This window comes from Canis lupus, chromosome 16 (assembly GCF_048164855.1).
Source record: "Canis lupus baileyi chromosome 16, mCanLup2.hap1, whole genome shotgun sequence".
NCBI classification, from domain to species: domain Eukaryota; kingdom Metazoa; phylum Chordata; class Mammalia; order Carnivora; family Canidae; genus Canis; species Canis lupus.
Window position 1 is genome coordinate 38,594,055 of NC_132853.1, and position 15,320 is coordinate 38,609,374.

The following is a 15,320-nucleotide window of genomic DNA, read 5'->3' on the forward strand; positions in this document are numbered from 1 at the left end:
AAGAAGAGTTGGGGGAACTTCCACCCACAGAGACTTAAGCAAATAGTGATAGGCCAAGGCCTTGGAGGAGCTAAAGAAGGGAAGGGTTAAAGAACACAGGTAGAGAAGCTGACTTGAGCTAAAAGCAGGGAGGCGGAGAATGTGTAAAAAGAGGCCTCAGCTTTGAAGTGGAGTCCACAACAGAACACTTTGAAAGCTTATCCATCCATAGTAAAACCCACATTCTCGCCTTGGGTGATCTCAGCTCAACGCTGACCTCCTGGTGCTTCACCAAAGTCTATTTCTAACTGTCTTAGTCTGCTGGGGCCATCATAACAAGCTACCACCAGCTGGGTGGCTTAAGCAACAGCAATCTATTTCCTTATAGTTGGGGAAGCCAAAAGTCCAGCATCAGGGTGTCAGCATGGCTGGTTTCTCCTAAGGGTCTCACTCGTAGACGGGCGTCATCTTTTATTCTCTTGAAACTGTCTTCCCTCTGTGCATGACTGTATCTTAATCTCTTGTAAGGACACCAGTCATTGGATTAGGACCACTCATATGACCTCATTTTCCTTAATCTCTTTAAAAGCTCTGTCTCCAAATGCAGACATAGCTTGTTTTACTGCGCTTTTTACACATACTATATTTTTTATAAATTGAAGGTTAGTGGTGACCCTGCATTGAGCAAGTGTCTCTGTGTCACATTTTGGTTATTCTTGCAACATTTCAAACTTTTTCATTATTATATCAGTTATGGTGACCTGCAATCACTGGTTACATGATTTGTTGAAGGACGAGATGATAGTGTTTTTTAAGAAAGTATTTTTAGGGATCCCTGGGTGGCGCAGCGGTTTGGCGCCTGCCTTTGGCCCAGGGCGCGATCCTGGAGACCCGGGATCGAATCCCACATCGGGCTCCCGGTGCATGGAGCCTGCTTCTCCCTCTGCCTGTGTCTCTGCCTCTCTCTCTCTCATTGTGTGCCTATCATAAATAAATAAAAAAAAATTAAAAAAAAAAAGTATTTTTAAATTAAGGTATGTACATTAAATTATTTTTTTTAGGTAATGCTGTTGCACACTCAGTAGAGTACGGTATGGCATAAACCTAATTTTTAGGTGCCCTGGGAAACCAGAAAGTCCCGTGACTAGCTTTAGTGTGGTATTCGCTCTATTGTGGTGGTCTGGAACACAGCCCATGATTATCTCTGAGGTACTGAGGGGTTAGCACTTCAACATAGAAATTTGGGGTTTCACAGTTCAGCCTGTGATACTAATTCTGACCCCTCTTAATGAACACCAGACCTACGAATCTAGCTTCCCACCACACGTCTGTATAGATACTCCTCACACTTAGCTTATCAAAAATAGACCCCTCTGGGTGCCCCTTACCAGTCCTTCCTCCTGCTCTCCCGATAAAGATAGGAGCTTTGGAATGACCCCAGACTCCTCCACCCCGCCCCACTCCTCCTTCCCCATCACCCAGTTGTCTGTTGATTTGCCTCCATGTCTTTTGTATTTGTCTCCTTTCTGGTATCACTGGCGCCCTTGTTTGAGCCAGTAGCATCCCTGGTCGTCGTCTTCCCCTTTACGAACCCAGCTTTCACACACCTGCCTGACTAACCAGAGCGCTCTGCCTTGTCCAGGAAGCTTGCATTGCTCCCCATTATCTCCCCAATAGGGATGACAAGTTTTGTGAGGTAGTCAGGCTGGGGGTTATGAGGACACTACTGCTACCACTGCCGCTGCTGCCGCCACTGCCACCCATTTTAGGGACTGGGAAATTGAGGGCTTGGTTGCTCTGCTTTTCCTAGCTAGTGAGTGAAGACTAGCATTCTGTCTCCAAACTCTGAACTCAGCCTGGCATTCAAAACCGCACATCCCTAGGCTGGCCCAGCATCCCCCATAACCTTCCAGACTTCCTTGAGACATGTGCTACACTTGTCCGGTCTGTTCCTTTGACTAAAACATCCTCCCTCCTCCCCCTGCTTCATCTGAATCCTTACAGCATGTGTACAGCATGTGTTAACTTCTGCCTTTTCCCTGGGTTTCCCGTCACTCCTAGGTTACTCCAGGGAACAGGGCAGCATCGTAGGTGTGTGGGGGTGAGTGTGGGCACGATCTTATAACCTCTTGCTTCCATCATGACTCTTGCTTCGTCTGTGGTCCTGTCCATCCTGCTTAGTGGGCAGCTCCTTCATTGCTGGCATCACCTCCCCCATTGTGGTTTTCCTCGCTTGGTGCTAAATCCACAGTAGGGAGCATCTAGAAATCCCTCACAGTTCTGTGGAGAAAGAAGGGCCGGGTTTTCCCACCAGCCTCCTGTACCCTACCCGGCTGCGGCCCATTCACTGAGGTTCTCCCAGTCTCCTCCTGTGCTTCTGCCTCTACACGTTCACCTCCTCTCCTCCAGCGACCAGCACCGTGGGCCAACTCCTGTCCCATTCTCTAGCCTCTGGGCCCTGCTCCCCCAGTGTTTCAGAGCCACAGGACCCTCCCCTCTGGCCTGTACCTCAGAGCATTGCCATTGCAGAGTAGCGTGCGAGTGGAGTGGCAGTTGAGATGGAGCTTAGGGCTCGGCATGGTCAGAGGGGCAACTTTGACCTAGCTGCCACTATTCCCAGTACCTGGCTCCCGGGGGCATGCCCAGCTCTACGTGGGCCTGATTGCAGTACCATCTTCCCCATCTCGCAGTGTGTCAGACTGCACTGAAGCCCCGTTTCTCTCTCTCCTCCCTCCTGCTGGGGCTCCCTGCCCTTTGTGTTCCTGTGTCGCACACCACCAGGTGCACAAGCTCCTGATTGTGGTGGAGCTGCTGCTCGGGGAGATCCCAGATCGGCTACAGTTCCGTCAGCCTTCCCTCAAGCGCTCGCTCATGCCCTACTTCCTTCTGACCCAAGGTAAGGCTGGTCCCGCTCACAGAGCTTGCCAAGGTCTGACGCTGTGGCCTCTTCAGTGCGTTTGCCCATTTGTGTCATCTGATCCACTCCTCTCCCCCTCCAGCTGTCAGGACCGGAAACCTAGCCAAGTTCAACCAGGTCCTGGACCAGTTTGGGGAGAAGTTTCAAGCAGATGGGACCTATACCTTAATCATCCGACTGCGGCACAACGTCATTAAGACAGGTGTGGATCAGAGTCTGAGGGGCCACTGGAAGAGCAGGACCCAGATGAGGCTTCTGCAAGGAATGGGCAACCCTAGAGATATCCTTGGGTGGGTGAAGGGGCTGTGTCTACCCTGCCCACCCCAGTGCTGCTTCCTCCCCCAGGTGTGCGCATGATCAGCCTCTCCTATTCCCGAATCTCCCTGGCCGATATTGCCCAGAAACTGCAGCTGGATAGCCCAGAGGACGCAGAGTTCATTGTTGCCAAGGTGGAGCTGATTCGGAGAGGGCAATTGCCACGTTGCTGCCACATTTCAGGGGATGGGAATGGAAGGAGATTGACCAAGGGGGAGGGCATGGTCTTTTCAGAGAGTGCCGGTCTTACAGTGTGAAGCCAGGAAGTTGCCAGAGAGAATGTGTACATGAGTGAGTGTGTGAGAGTGTAAGGAGGAAAGGGACAGGACAGGGTGTTCTTGGATTTAGAAGATGGGCTTTCTGGTGACTTTGTATCCCTTTGGGGACCTGCAGGCCATCCGGGATGGCGTCATTGAGGCCAGCATCAACCATGAGAAGGGCTACGTCCAGTCCAAGGAGATGATTGATATCTATTCTACCCGTGAGCCCCAGCTGGCCTTCCACCAGCGCATCTCCTTCTGCCTAGATATCCACAACATGTCTGTCAAGGTGAGAAGCCGGGGCTGCAGAGGGGGTTTTGGCAGCATCCAAGGACTCCCCAGAGGAGATTAGCCTAGTTCCTGACCCATCTCTGTAAAGTCACTAAATGGCAGGGCAGGGGGCCCCAGAGGGAGCAAAGAACTCGTGAGCCTGTAAGACCTTCAACAGCTTCTGAGGGTATGGTTGCCAGGGAGGACTGGATGGATTCAGGGAGCAGGGTTCTAGATTTGCTTCCAAATTTGAGTCACTCACTTTCTCTGAGCCTCGGTTTCTCCATCCGTGAAGCTGATGGTGAGATTACCTGCCCTGCCTGCTTCAGGGCTGATGACATTAAATGCAGTCACTGTCTCCAGGCACCTAGTGAAGCCTAAACTGTGGGGAAGCCAGGATGGGTATCTAGTTCCACAAAAGGCTATGAAGCCCTTATCCAGTGGCAGACACTGACTTGGGTGCTGGTACTGTGTGCCAAGTATTTCCTGGTCTCTTCTTGCCCCAAGAAACTGGGGATGTTGTTGCTTTGCTTAAAATCAGGTAAATGCCGCGCTCAGAGAGACAAAAGGCCCTTTGCAACTTGGTCCCCTGTGTCTGTAGCCTTACTTCTGCCTGGTGAACCCTCCTCTCTCCTCCCCCTCCTTGCTTTTCTTTCTCCCCCCACCCCCCAGCTGGCCCCACTGAGCTCAGGCCAGGCGTTTTCACACATTGAAACCTCTGCCTGGAATGCCGTTCCCCCTTTCCCCCACCAGTGTGTTCCCTCCCTCCCCCTCCTCCTCATTTAGCATGCTATAGTAGTAATTTGCCTGCATGCCTCGCTCCCCACTAGACCAAACTGGAGAGCGAATGACCTTATTCCTGTCGTGGTGCCCGGTACACAGAAGCAGCACAATAAACGTATGTTAAATGAGTGCCTTCTCTTCATCTTACTCCTCTCTCTACTGTGCTTCAGGCCATGAGGTTTCCTCCCAAATCGTACAACAAGGACTTGGAGTCTGCAGAGGTAAGGTGCCTTTTGCTTTGGACAAGACCGAAAGGTCAAGCTTTCCTCCAGAGAGGGAAGAGGGAGGCAGTTTCTGGAAGGGCTTGGAGCTGCTCTGAAGCTTTGTGGTCCCTGCCTTGGGGTGGCTGGGTGAAACACTGTGAGAGCCCTGCTGGCCCCCAGCAGCCCAGCCCTCTCCCCACCTCTTGCCCCAGGAACGGCGTGAGCGAGAGCAGCAAGATTTGGAGTTTGCCAAGGAGATGGCAGAGGACGATGACGACAGCTTCCCTTGAACTAGGGACTGAGGGGGGGGGGTGGTGAGTGGGGACTGGCTCTTTATCTTCCCCCTCAGGGTCCCCTGCCCAGGGAACCGGCCCCTCTCCTGTACATGTCTCACAGACTGCGCATGTGCAGGGGGTGAAGGGTGCAGGGAGCTAGCCACCCCCACCTTCACCCCAGGACCCCTCCCCAGCCGGTGACAGCACACGGTGGGCAGGAGGTGGGCAGGTGGCCTCCCCAGGGCAGGGTCCTGGCTACTGATACGGGCAGCAGGATGGGAGGGGAGAGCCCTGTGCTCTCCAGAGAGCTGGGGACTGGAATTGGGACATGGGTTGGGTTGTATGTTTTTTGAAGCTTCAATTATGATTTTTAAACAATAAAAAGTTCTCCAGAGTTCTTTGTGCATCATTTAATGACACTGCTTCACTTTCACACCTATGGGTATTGACAGACCCAGATTTTTCTTGCTCTTGGGGGGAATGGCCCAATGTAATCATCCAGTATGACTGGTTGAGGATGATGCCAAAGACAGGGTGAAGAGGTGATCTGTCACCAGAAGGGCCTCTCCTATCTAACTGGCTAGCCAGTATTGGGCAAGTCACTAAACCTCTCAGTCTCCTTCCCCACATCTGTCCAATAAAGGACTAGACTCAGTGACCTGGCCCTAAAGTTAGAAATCTAGACCTCTTGGGCAGCCCGGGTGGCTCAGCGGTTTAGCGCCGCCTTCAGCCCAGGGCGTGAACCTGGAGACCCGGGATCGCGTCCCACGTCAGGCTCCCGGTACATGGAGCCTGCTTCTCCCTCTGCCTGTGTCTCTGCCTCTCTCTCTCTCTATGTCTCTCATGAATAAATAAATAAAATCTTAAAAAAAAAATCTAGACCTCTAGATGATCAAAGAAAAACTGGGAGTCTAGCCCTCAGGTGAGGTTTGCAGAGGAGAGAAGGGGCTCTCATAAGTCTGCTGCAGTTGGAGGAGAGCAGGGCTTTCCCCAGTTGGCCCTTAAATACGGAAGACGGGCTCCTCCCTGAGAGCCGAGTGGGGTCAGGCAGGAGGGGGGCCCTGTGGCCCCTGCCCACTGACACTAGCTGCGGATGGTGAGGAAATGTGTCTGCCTAGGTCTTGAAGTCTCCTGGCCACTAACAGTGGTAACTCCCCATCTTGGGCCATTGAATTATTGCTACGTTCTCTGCTCCTGCCAAGCGCTCTGTTACCTGAACACAGCCTTGTGGGTTTCTGCCTCTACTTAACTGTCTTCCCTCCCCTGTGGTGCTCTGGCTCTCCACCTCCTGGATTTCTACACCTCCTCCAGGCTTCCTGCCTCACAGTGATTTATCCCCCTGGTTTCTGGAACACTCACTTGAGATCAGATACTTATAGGAGATGGTGTGAAAGTCTTAACCTTCCTAACTAGTTTGTAGGTTCTTAGAGAGCATGAGGCATTTGTATCCTCCCTGGGCTTTGCCCAGTGCGTGGCACACTGGGTTCAATGAAGTCTTGTTTGTTAGAGGAGGTACACTCTCCATCACAACTGAAGATTTTCATCCCCCAATAACCCTAATTTCCATTAAAGGCATGTTTTAGACTAGCCTTGCTTTTGTTCCTCCTCCCATCCCAGCCATGGTCACAGTGATCTGGCATTGGCCACTTCCTTTAAAAGAAAAAATTGCCCCCTGCCATATAATGAAACCCTTCAAAAAAAAAGTTATTTTGGGGGCAACTGGCTGGCTTAGTCGGTTAAGCCACCAATTATTGGTTTTGGCTCAGGTCATGATCTCGGTTGTGAGATCAAGCCCTGCATCGGGCTCTGCACTGGACGTGGAGCCTGCTTAAGATTCTTGCCTTCTTCCTCTTCCCCTCCCAGCCCCCTCCCCTGTGGTCACTCATGCACTCTAAGAAAAAACAATTTTTAAGTGATCTCTCTTTCTAATGTAGGGCATGAACCTACAACCCCAAGATCAAGTGTCACGTGCTCTACCAACTGAACCCCCAAGGTTATAAATCCTAGCACCAAGCCCTTAGTCCCTCAGACCCTCTCCTGGTTGGTAACAGATGGTCCAGAGAGTGTGTCACCCTGGTCCAGCGCACTCTGGATGGTGCAATTGTTTGTTTTGTTTTATGACTTTTTTTTTTTGAAGGGTTTCATGACTTGCTGTGATTCCCTGGTTCTCACCCACCTTGAGTCTATGGACTCTTTTTCTGTCTGCTTGCTGTCTGGAAGTTTCTTGTAATTCATTCCCGTGAGCTTGGTTTTCTCTTCCCGGAGAAGCTTATTGCCCTTTTTATGCTTGGAGAGCTCACCGTGTTCTCCACTTTCTGGGTGGTGGTGGTGTTTTAATTAGAGAACTACAGAAGGGCACCTGGTGTCTGCCTTTGGCTCAGGGCACGATCCCGGGTCCCGGAATCGAATCCCACGTCGGGCTCCCTGCATGGAGCCTGCTTCTCCCCCTGCCTGTGTCTATGCCTCTCTCTGTGCCTTTCATGAATAAATAAATAAAATCTTTATTAAAAAAATAGAAAACTACTATTAAAAAAATAGAGAAGCAGGAAGAATAACAAATATCCATGTGCTTTCCACCCAAGTTTAATAAATGGTGACACTGGTTATCATGCAAGTTTCCTCAACCAAGACAAACTGTTGAGGAAGCCGCTCTTGTTCCTTTCCCAGACCCTTGCCTACCTTCTAGAGGCAGCCACTCTGATGAATTCAGTTGGGCAGCTTTCCAGTTTATGCTTTAATACATTTTGTTACATTAAAGTAGTGTCTTGCCCTTTTAAATGATATATCACATGAATGTAACTTGCTCTCCACTCAGTCTTGGTTTTGAGATTAGTGGTGGTGAGACCAGGCTCAGCACTGTCCTAGGCACTGCGAAACCGCAAATTCCTCAAGGAGTTTTCATCCTGTGACGACTTGGTGGGGGAGACGCATGTGGTATGAACGGACCACGATTTATTTAGCCCTTCCCCGACTGGGGCGCGTTGGTTTGCTCGGACATAGGATGCCACTGAGGACAGCTCCGGGAGTCTCCTGCTACAGGGGACTGTGTACATGGTGTGCAAACCTCTTAAAGGGCCGGATCGCACATTTTTTAGGTTTCTGAGCCATATGGTCTGTCACAACTCTTCATTTCAGTGCTGCACTTCTTGAAAGCGGCTATAAACAATATATAAACAAAATTATTTAACAACCCTGGGGTTTGAATTTCATAGGATGTTTACATGTTATGAAATATTCTTTTGATTTTTTCCCCCAACCATTTAAAAATGTGAAACCCATTCTTAGCTCGAGGTGTACAGATCTTGGCTCACAGGCCAAGTCTGCAACAAATGAGTCACTCCAGAGGCCTTAGAAAGAGGCTCCAAGTCCAGGACCAGATGAAAACAGGAAGCATGAGGGGAAGTCGCCACCGGTTCTGGCCTTTGAGAAACACCTGGGAAAGCCTTTAGGAGGCTGGACGGTGGAATGACCAGTAGGGGTCTCTGGAGCCAGTGCCTTTGCCAGTGCATCATGGCTTCTAACAAGCCCTGGCTCTCTACTTGGCCTTTATTGTCCCTCGGGTAAGGCTTAAGTCTGGATTGAGCCATTCTCCAATACAGCTATCTGAACAGGAAGGTAGTGTAATGGGGAGGATGCGAGCTGGAGAAGCCTGGTGTCACATCCTGTCTGCTCTGCCATGACTCGTTCTGTGATCTGGGCAAGACCCTTCGCTTCTCTGAGGCTGTCCCTTGTCTATAGTGGGAGTAACCCACATCCTTTTACTAGGTTTGTAGGATGAAATGACAAGAGTGTAATGGAAGGTGCTTGATGTACAAGAGGTGTCAAATAAGTGTCAGCCAACATTTGGATTTTCTCCCTATGGAATGGATGTCAGAACACTTCCCGGGATGAGCAGTTCACTTTCCCCTGGATGCTGCCCACTCCATCTTCTAACACTTCTGATCATTGGAAAGCTCTTTCCCTCTGTGGAGCTGAAAACTCGCCGGCTGTGGCTTCCACTCCCTGGGCCACTTCCAGCCCTGGAGACCCGGCAACAAACCCCCTCCTTCCCTTCCCCTGGTCAACACAGCCTGCTTTCTTCAAGTGGGATCTTGAGTCCTTTCACCCTTCTGGCCCCCCTCGTTAGAATTAACGTGTTCTCTCAATCAAACATCCTACACACTTGGACTATAGGTGAAGATAAGAGTCTGGGCCTGGGGCTGCCCAGCCACTGGTGAGGAAGGCCAAACACTGGTTAAGAGATCCGATGGTTAAGGAGCTCTTGGGTGGCTCGGTCGGTTGAGCATCCAACTCTTGAGTGCAGCTCAGGTCCTGATCTCAGGGTGGTGGAATCAGGCCCCGTGTTGGCTCTGTGCTCATGGGGAGCCTGCTTGGGATTCTCTCGCCCTCCCCCTCTGCCCCTCCTCCCCCACTTCTAAAATAAAATAAATAAATCTTAAAACAAAAGAATTTAAGACTGTGGCAGAGAGCAGACCTTGATTCTGCCACTTGGCCAAGTTACTTAACCTCTTTGAGGTTAGATTACTCTTCTGTAAAAGGGGAAATGGTTCTAGTATCTTTCTCATAGGCTTATTGAAAGGCATACCTGGGGATCCCTGGGTGGCTCAGTGGTTTAGCACCTGCCTTTGGCCCAGGGCCCGATCCTGGAGTCCCGGGATCGAGTCCCGCATCAGGCTCCTGGCATGGAGCCTGCTTCTCCCTCCTCCTGTGTCTCTGCCTCTCTCTCTATGTCTATCATAAAAAATAAATAAATGTTAAAAAAAAAAAAGAAAGGCATACTGCTCTCCTTGTGTGGAGAGGGCTCAGCACAAGGTTAGGGGCCTTGTGGAGTCAGATGAGTCCTCTGGAGGTTCTTTGGGGGAGGATGAAGGGACACGTTTGTGGAAGTGAATTTCCTGCCCCCCAGTTCCAAACCCACCCCTCTGCTGCCGCAGAGCTGGGCACAGAGCTGGCCCCAATCAGCGCATGGTGACCAGCTACCCAGCGGGAGGTGGAAGTGGGGAGCACCCTGAGGCCCTGGGAGGACAGGGGACTAGAGGCAGGATGCGAGTCAACAGGTGAAGGCCCTGCCAGCTGTGGCCACCAGGGGGCACCCCCGCCCCAGAGATGCCCTCACCCAGACAGACACACCCACTCCTCATCAAAAGGTGTCCTTCCTTGGCTGGTGCTGGGGTAAATTGAGACAGAAAGTGACAGCCTTGGGCGTGGCAGGGCAGCCAGCTAGGCCGGCCCGTGGCCGTGGGAAACCTTCAAGTCTGATCTGAGGCCCAGGCTGCAACCCTGAGTCGGAATCGGCTCTCCTTGACCTTAGGCTAGGCCCTTCCCTCTCCGGCCCAGTTCATGGGGTTTAGAACCGAATCAGAGACTGGCGCGGTTCTGGGGTTTGGGGCTAGGGCAATTTCTTCTCTCTGCCCCCCAGCCGTTCTCCGCCTCAGGGCAGCGCACACTCTGGCAGGCAGTGACCGGGAAGCCACGTCAGGGACCTTCCCCCAGCTCCCAAGTGCTGGGACACCACTGGAGGGAGGGGGAGCGCAGGAGGAGGAGGAAGGGCAAGGTCAGGTGAACCCAGAGCCCCAGAACCTCAAGGGTCTTGCTTCATTTGGGACAGACATCCGGTTTCCTTTGGTTTCTGCCAGGATTCCGGGGGCTTGGAGGAATGAGTCATGGGGGGGAGTGGGGGGTTCCCAGCTAACCAGTTCAAGATAGGGACCTGGGATGGTGCCCATCAAAGTATGGGGTGGAGACAGGAGGCTAGATCCCAACGGCCCCATCTCAGGCCCCTGGCCTCTCAGGAGGGGGACTCAGGAAAGCAGCCTCTTGGGAGTTTGAGGGGTAGAAAGGGGGGCAACTAGCTTCTTCCCTCCAACTCTAGACTCTAGAGTCTAGGGAACAGGTAGCTCGGGGATCCCAAGGGGGGTAGCGCCAGGGGGCTACTCCCGCAGATCAGGCAGGGGAGGGAGGGAGGGAGGGAGAGAGGGAGGGAGGGAAAGAGGGAGGGAGGGAGGGAGGGAGGGAGGGAGGAAGGGGCTGTCCCTGGCCTGCCTGGGCAGTGTGGGCCTGACTGGCCTCCAGGCTCCTTGGCTCTTATCTGTGGCTCAAGCTCACTTAGTTCAGTGCTTCAGATCAAACACCCTGGGGCAATTCGGCCTGGGCGGGGCTGAGGGGAGGAAGAGTGTGAGGGGGATCAGACGTCAAAGAACGATCAGAGATTCCACAATTTCACAAAACTTTCGCAAACAGCTTTTTGTCCCAGTGCCCCCCTACATTGTCCTGACACCAAATTTGCATAAATCCTAGGAAATTATTACTAAGCCCTGGTCGTGGCACCAGGTAATTTCCTCCCGGGCCTCCATGGGCTCCTCTATAAAGGCCCTCTGGAGCCCGTCCCTGCCAGAGCCCAGAGCCTGCAGACCCACCCAGACCTTCGGCTAAGCCTGCAGCCCAGAGCCCCATGAAGCTGACCGGTGAGTGTCCTGGCCCCAGGGAGGGAGGCTGGAGTGGCAGAGGGCTGGGAGGGCCCCCGGGCCCTGCAGTGGACCGCAGGGCTCCTGAGCCCCCCACCCCATCTGCTCTCAGCCCTGCAGCTGCTGCTGTGGCACAGCGCACTCTGGATGGTGCAAGAAGCCGCCCCCCTGGGCCCTACCGGCCCCCTGCCCCAGAGCTTCCTGCTCAAGTGCCTAGAGCAAATGAGGAAGGTCCAGGCTGATGGCACGGCGCTGCAGGAGACGCTGGTGAGGGAGAGCACCGGAGGGGACCTCGGGGCTGGGAAGGGGGACCCAGAGCGGACAGCTGAGGGCAGGCACAGGGGGGAAGAGCTGAGGGTGGGAAAGGGAATGGAGAGAAGATATGATCAGGGAGGGACGTGGGAGAGGAGAGACCCAAGGGAAAGGGAAGAAACTCAGAGGTGGAGCCATGGAAGCCTGGCTAGGAACCGGGGAACAGAGTGCTCAGGGACAGGGCTCAGAGCAGCTGCTGGCTGGCGGGCCGGCCTGCCAGGATCGCTGTGGAGGGCAGGATGGGGCTGAGCAGCCTGGCAGCGGCCTGGGAGAGCTGGGAGAGAGGGGAAGACCTGGGAGAGACGGGGAAGGTTAGGAAACAGGAGCAGCCGTGGCCCTGTCAGGTGCCCCTCACTCAGCATCCTTACTGTCCCCAGTGTGCCACCCACCAGCTGTGCCATCCTGAGGAGTTGGTGCTGCTCGGGCACGCTCTGGGCATCCCCCAGCCTCCCCTGAGCAGCTGCTCCAGCCAGGCCCTGCAGCTGGTGAGTTTCTGGAGGGGAGGAGGGCAACAAGGAGAGGGAAGGATGGTCTGGAAGTCTCCCTGGACCCCCAGGCTCCAATGTGGGGCCCTGAGAGGAGCGTCCCAGGCAGCACGTCCTGACTCCTCTACTCCATCCCCCAGATGGGCTGCCTGCGTCAACTCCACAGCGGCCTCTTCCTCTACCAGGGCCTCCTGCAGGCCCTGGCAGGGATATCCCCCGAGTTAGCGCCCACCTTGGACACACTGCAGCTGGACACCACCGACTTTGCCATCAACATCTGGCAGCAGGTGAGCCTCATGGGAAGTGGCAAGCCTTAGGGGCCTGGATGGAGCCGGTCCCCAAAGATCAGGCTGCAAGCCTGGGATCCCGGTTCTTTAGGGCCAGGGTGAGAGCATTCCCAGGGTGTGTGTCGGGAGCTACCACTCCATCCCAGGCCCCTCTTGCTGCTGGCCCTTCCCCGCTCTCCCTGGATGAGGGCAGGAACCAGGTCACTGGACCCTGAAACAGACCTGGGTTCAAGGCCTGACTCCACCATTAACTGCGTGGTGTCACCTTCCATGGCCTGTCACCCCTTTGCATTTCCTTATTCAAAAATGCCCACTCAGCAGGGCCTGATTGCAGATCTCATCTTTCCCCCCACAGATGGAAGATCTAGGAATGGCCCCCGCCGTGCCACCTACCCAGGGCACCATGCCAGCCTTCACCTCGGCCTTCCAGCGCCGGGCAGGAGGTGTCCTGGTGGCCTCCAACCTGCAGAGCTTCCTGGAGCTGGCATATCGCGCTCTGCGCCACTTTGCCAAACCCTGAGCAAAACCCTCCCCAGCCAGTGTATTTATCTTTATTTAATATTTATGTTTATTTAAATCTAATATTTAAAGATGAGGACAAACAGAAAGGAGCCCTGCACTCTTGGGTCCTTCCTGCCGTCTCTGAGTTTCATTGTCCTGCTTTTGCAGGGAGAAAAGCCCCTGTCTTCCTGTCCCCTGGACGGGGAGGTAGATAGGTAAATACCAAGTATTGATTCCTGTGACTGCTCCCTGGCCTGGCTCTGTGGTGGGCACTGGGTAGAATCCCAGTGACCCCCTTACCCCAAGGGTACCCACCTTGAGGCCCATGGAAGCATCAGGAAGTCTTCCAGGTGGGAGACAAAACAACCCTGTTTAATATTTAAACAGCAGTGTTCCCCTACTGGGTGCCCCCCCACTCTGGCCTCACCAGCTTGGCTTGCACGTGCCAGGTGGGCTGTCTCGCTTCTCCTCACGTCCCCTTCCCCACAGGCATCAAACCCGGCAGAGGCAGCCAAAGTGGGGAGGCTTGACCCTGGGGTCCCACGAATGTGCTGGGGAATCTAGTTTTTAAGACGTTTTCGGGAATATTTTGACTTCCAGTTATGGGGAGCCTCGGCATCACTCTCTCCTCTTTCTCGATGCCCTATGGCAACAATGACAAGATCCTGACACCTGCCCCACTCTCACCAGGGTCAGGATTCTGACCCTTCAAGGGCTGGCCAGCGGGTCATGTGTTGGCCCTACTGAGGGGGACTGGAAGTGGGGAGGGAAAGATGGGGGGGGTTATGTGACACGTGAGAGGAACACGCAGCTCTTCATCCTCCACCTCTGCCCGTACCTTCTCACTGTAGCCAAACTTGGTGATAATAAAGTATTTTGTTTGTCTCCAGTAAATGTCCTTCCTCCTTCTTGGGTCCAGCTGGTGCCCAGCCAGAGGCTGGGAGGCGGGGAGTTGAATGGTGGTGGAAGCCAAGAGGGAGGGAAAGAGGGGGTGCAGGAGGCCATCCTCTAGCTCATCAACGTTCATGCTTTTAGCAGGGATTTCTCTTGTAGGGACGCTGGGCAGGTGCCAGGCTAAGTGCTAGGGATGTGGCAGCAGACCAGGCAGGCATGGCTCCTGCCCTCACAGAGACACAGCCTAGTGGGAGGACAGGACGCAGATGGGTCACCACACAGGCAGAGGGGAACGTGGGGTTGGGGTGGGGAAAGGGGAAACTTAATGGTCCAGACACAGACACTGAGCAAGGGAGGATTTAATATTTGTCATCTTCCATAAACTCCAGCCCATCCACGCTCACAGGTGTCCACAAAGGTAGAATGAGAAGTGCCGTTTAGAGATTAGGATCTGAGATCAAGGTTTCAACTTGGGTCAGAACTCAAGCTGATCTGAGCCCTGCACTCCTCTCCCTCAAGCTCTGCCTCTGACGGGCAAGGGAGCAACCTCATGCCAGCCACCATCTTCCTGCTGCTCTCAGCCTCAGGGGCTGCCGAGCCTGAGCTCACAGGGCAGCTGGGCAGGTGCATGTGAGGGAGATGCAGAGATTGGAGGGGCTGCTTCACACCACAGGTCAGATGCACTCCTGTGTCCCCAGCCGAGGATGCACCTGTGGTCCCACGGTGCTTCCACCAGACCTGTGAAGTCCAGACTGCCAGCTGGTCCCCAGGTCCCCGTCTCGAGGCTTCCCCTTGGCTCTTCAGGCACCTCCCACTTCCTTTTTTTTTTTTTTTTTAAGATTTTATTTATTTATGAGACAGCGAGAGAGAGGGAGGCAGAGGGAGAAGCAGGCTTCACGCAGGGAACCTGACGTGGGTCTCCAGGATCAGGCCCCGGGCTGAAGGCAGCGCTAAACCCCGGAGCCACCGGGCTGCCCGTGGCACCTCCCACTTCCCTTCCCAATCTGGGTCCTCAGAAAGGAAGGGCTGGCTGAGCAGGGCCAGAACCCCCAGCTGCATGGCTCAGAGCCCTCCTTCTCCACTTGCTCCTGAAGAAACCAGGACTTGGGAGATGTGTGTACAAGAAGAGCAAGGGTTAAACAGATCCAGCCCCTCAGCCCCTAGTCCTCCTCTGGAGAGGGGCAGATCAAACTGGAGCCAGTCAGACTCGGGGTGGGGTTGGGTCTCCTGGGAGAGCGTCAGAAGGACAGGACACCCTACCCCAGCACCAGCAGGGCCTTTAGCCAAAACCTCTCCCTTCTCAGAGTTCAGTCTGACTTTGGGGTGTGAGGGTAAGCAGCGGGCGTGTGTTGACTCCTTACTGCCTGGTGCCGGT

At 53.9% G+C, this 15,320-nt stretch overlaps 2 protein-coding genes across 2 annotated transcripts in view; both read left to right on the forward strand.

Annotated features, from left to right (window-relative positions):
• The window catches only part of PSMD3 (proteasome 26S subunit, non-ATPase 3), a 14,857-nt gene extending 9,461 nt beyond the window's left edge, over nt 1-5,396 (forward strand). The window contains exons 7-12 of the mRNA XM_072780426.1: nt 2,761-2,875; nt 2,979-3,098; nt 3,242-3,345; nt 3,605-3,760; nt 4,695-4,745; nt 4,940-5,396. Of these exons, the coding sequence (XP_072636527.1) occupies nt 2,761-2,875; nt 2,979-3,098; nt 3,242-3,345; nt 3,605-3,760; nt 4,695-4,745; nt 4,940-5,017 (624 nt within the window). The 3' untranslated portion in view covers nt 5,018-5,396. The remainder of the gene's footprint in view (nt 1-2,760; nt 2,876-2,978; nt 3,099-3,241; nt 3,346-3,604; nt 3,761-4,694; nt 4,746-4,939) is intronic.
• Nucleotides 5,397-11,070: 5,674 nt separating this feature from the next.
• CSF3 (colony stimulating factor 3) lies at nt 11,071-13,940 on the forward strand. Its single transcript, XM_072780436.1, has 5 exons — nt 11,071-11,466; nt 11,579-11,733; nt 12,156-12,263; nt 12,404-12,550; nt 12,906-13,940. Exons 1-5 carry the CDS (start codon nt 11,454-11,456, stop codon nt 13,068-13,070), a joined length of 588 nt encoding a protein of 195 aa, XP_072636537.1. The 5' UTR covers nt 11,071-11,453; the 3' UTR covers nt 13,071-13,940.
• The last annotated feature ends 1,380 nt before the right edge of the window (nt 13,941-15,320 follow it).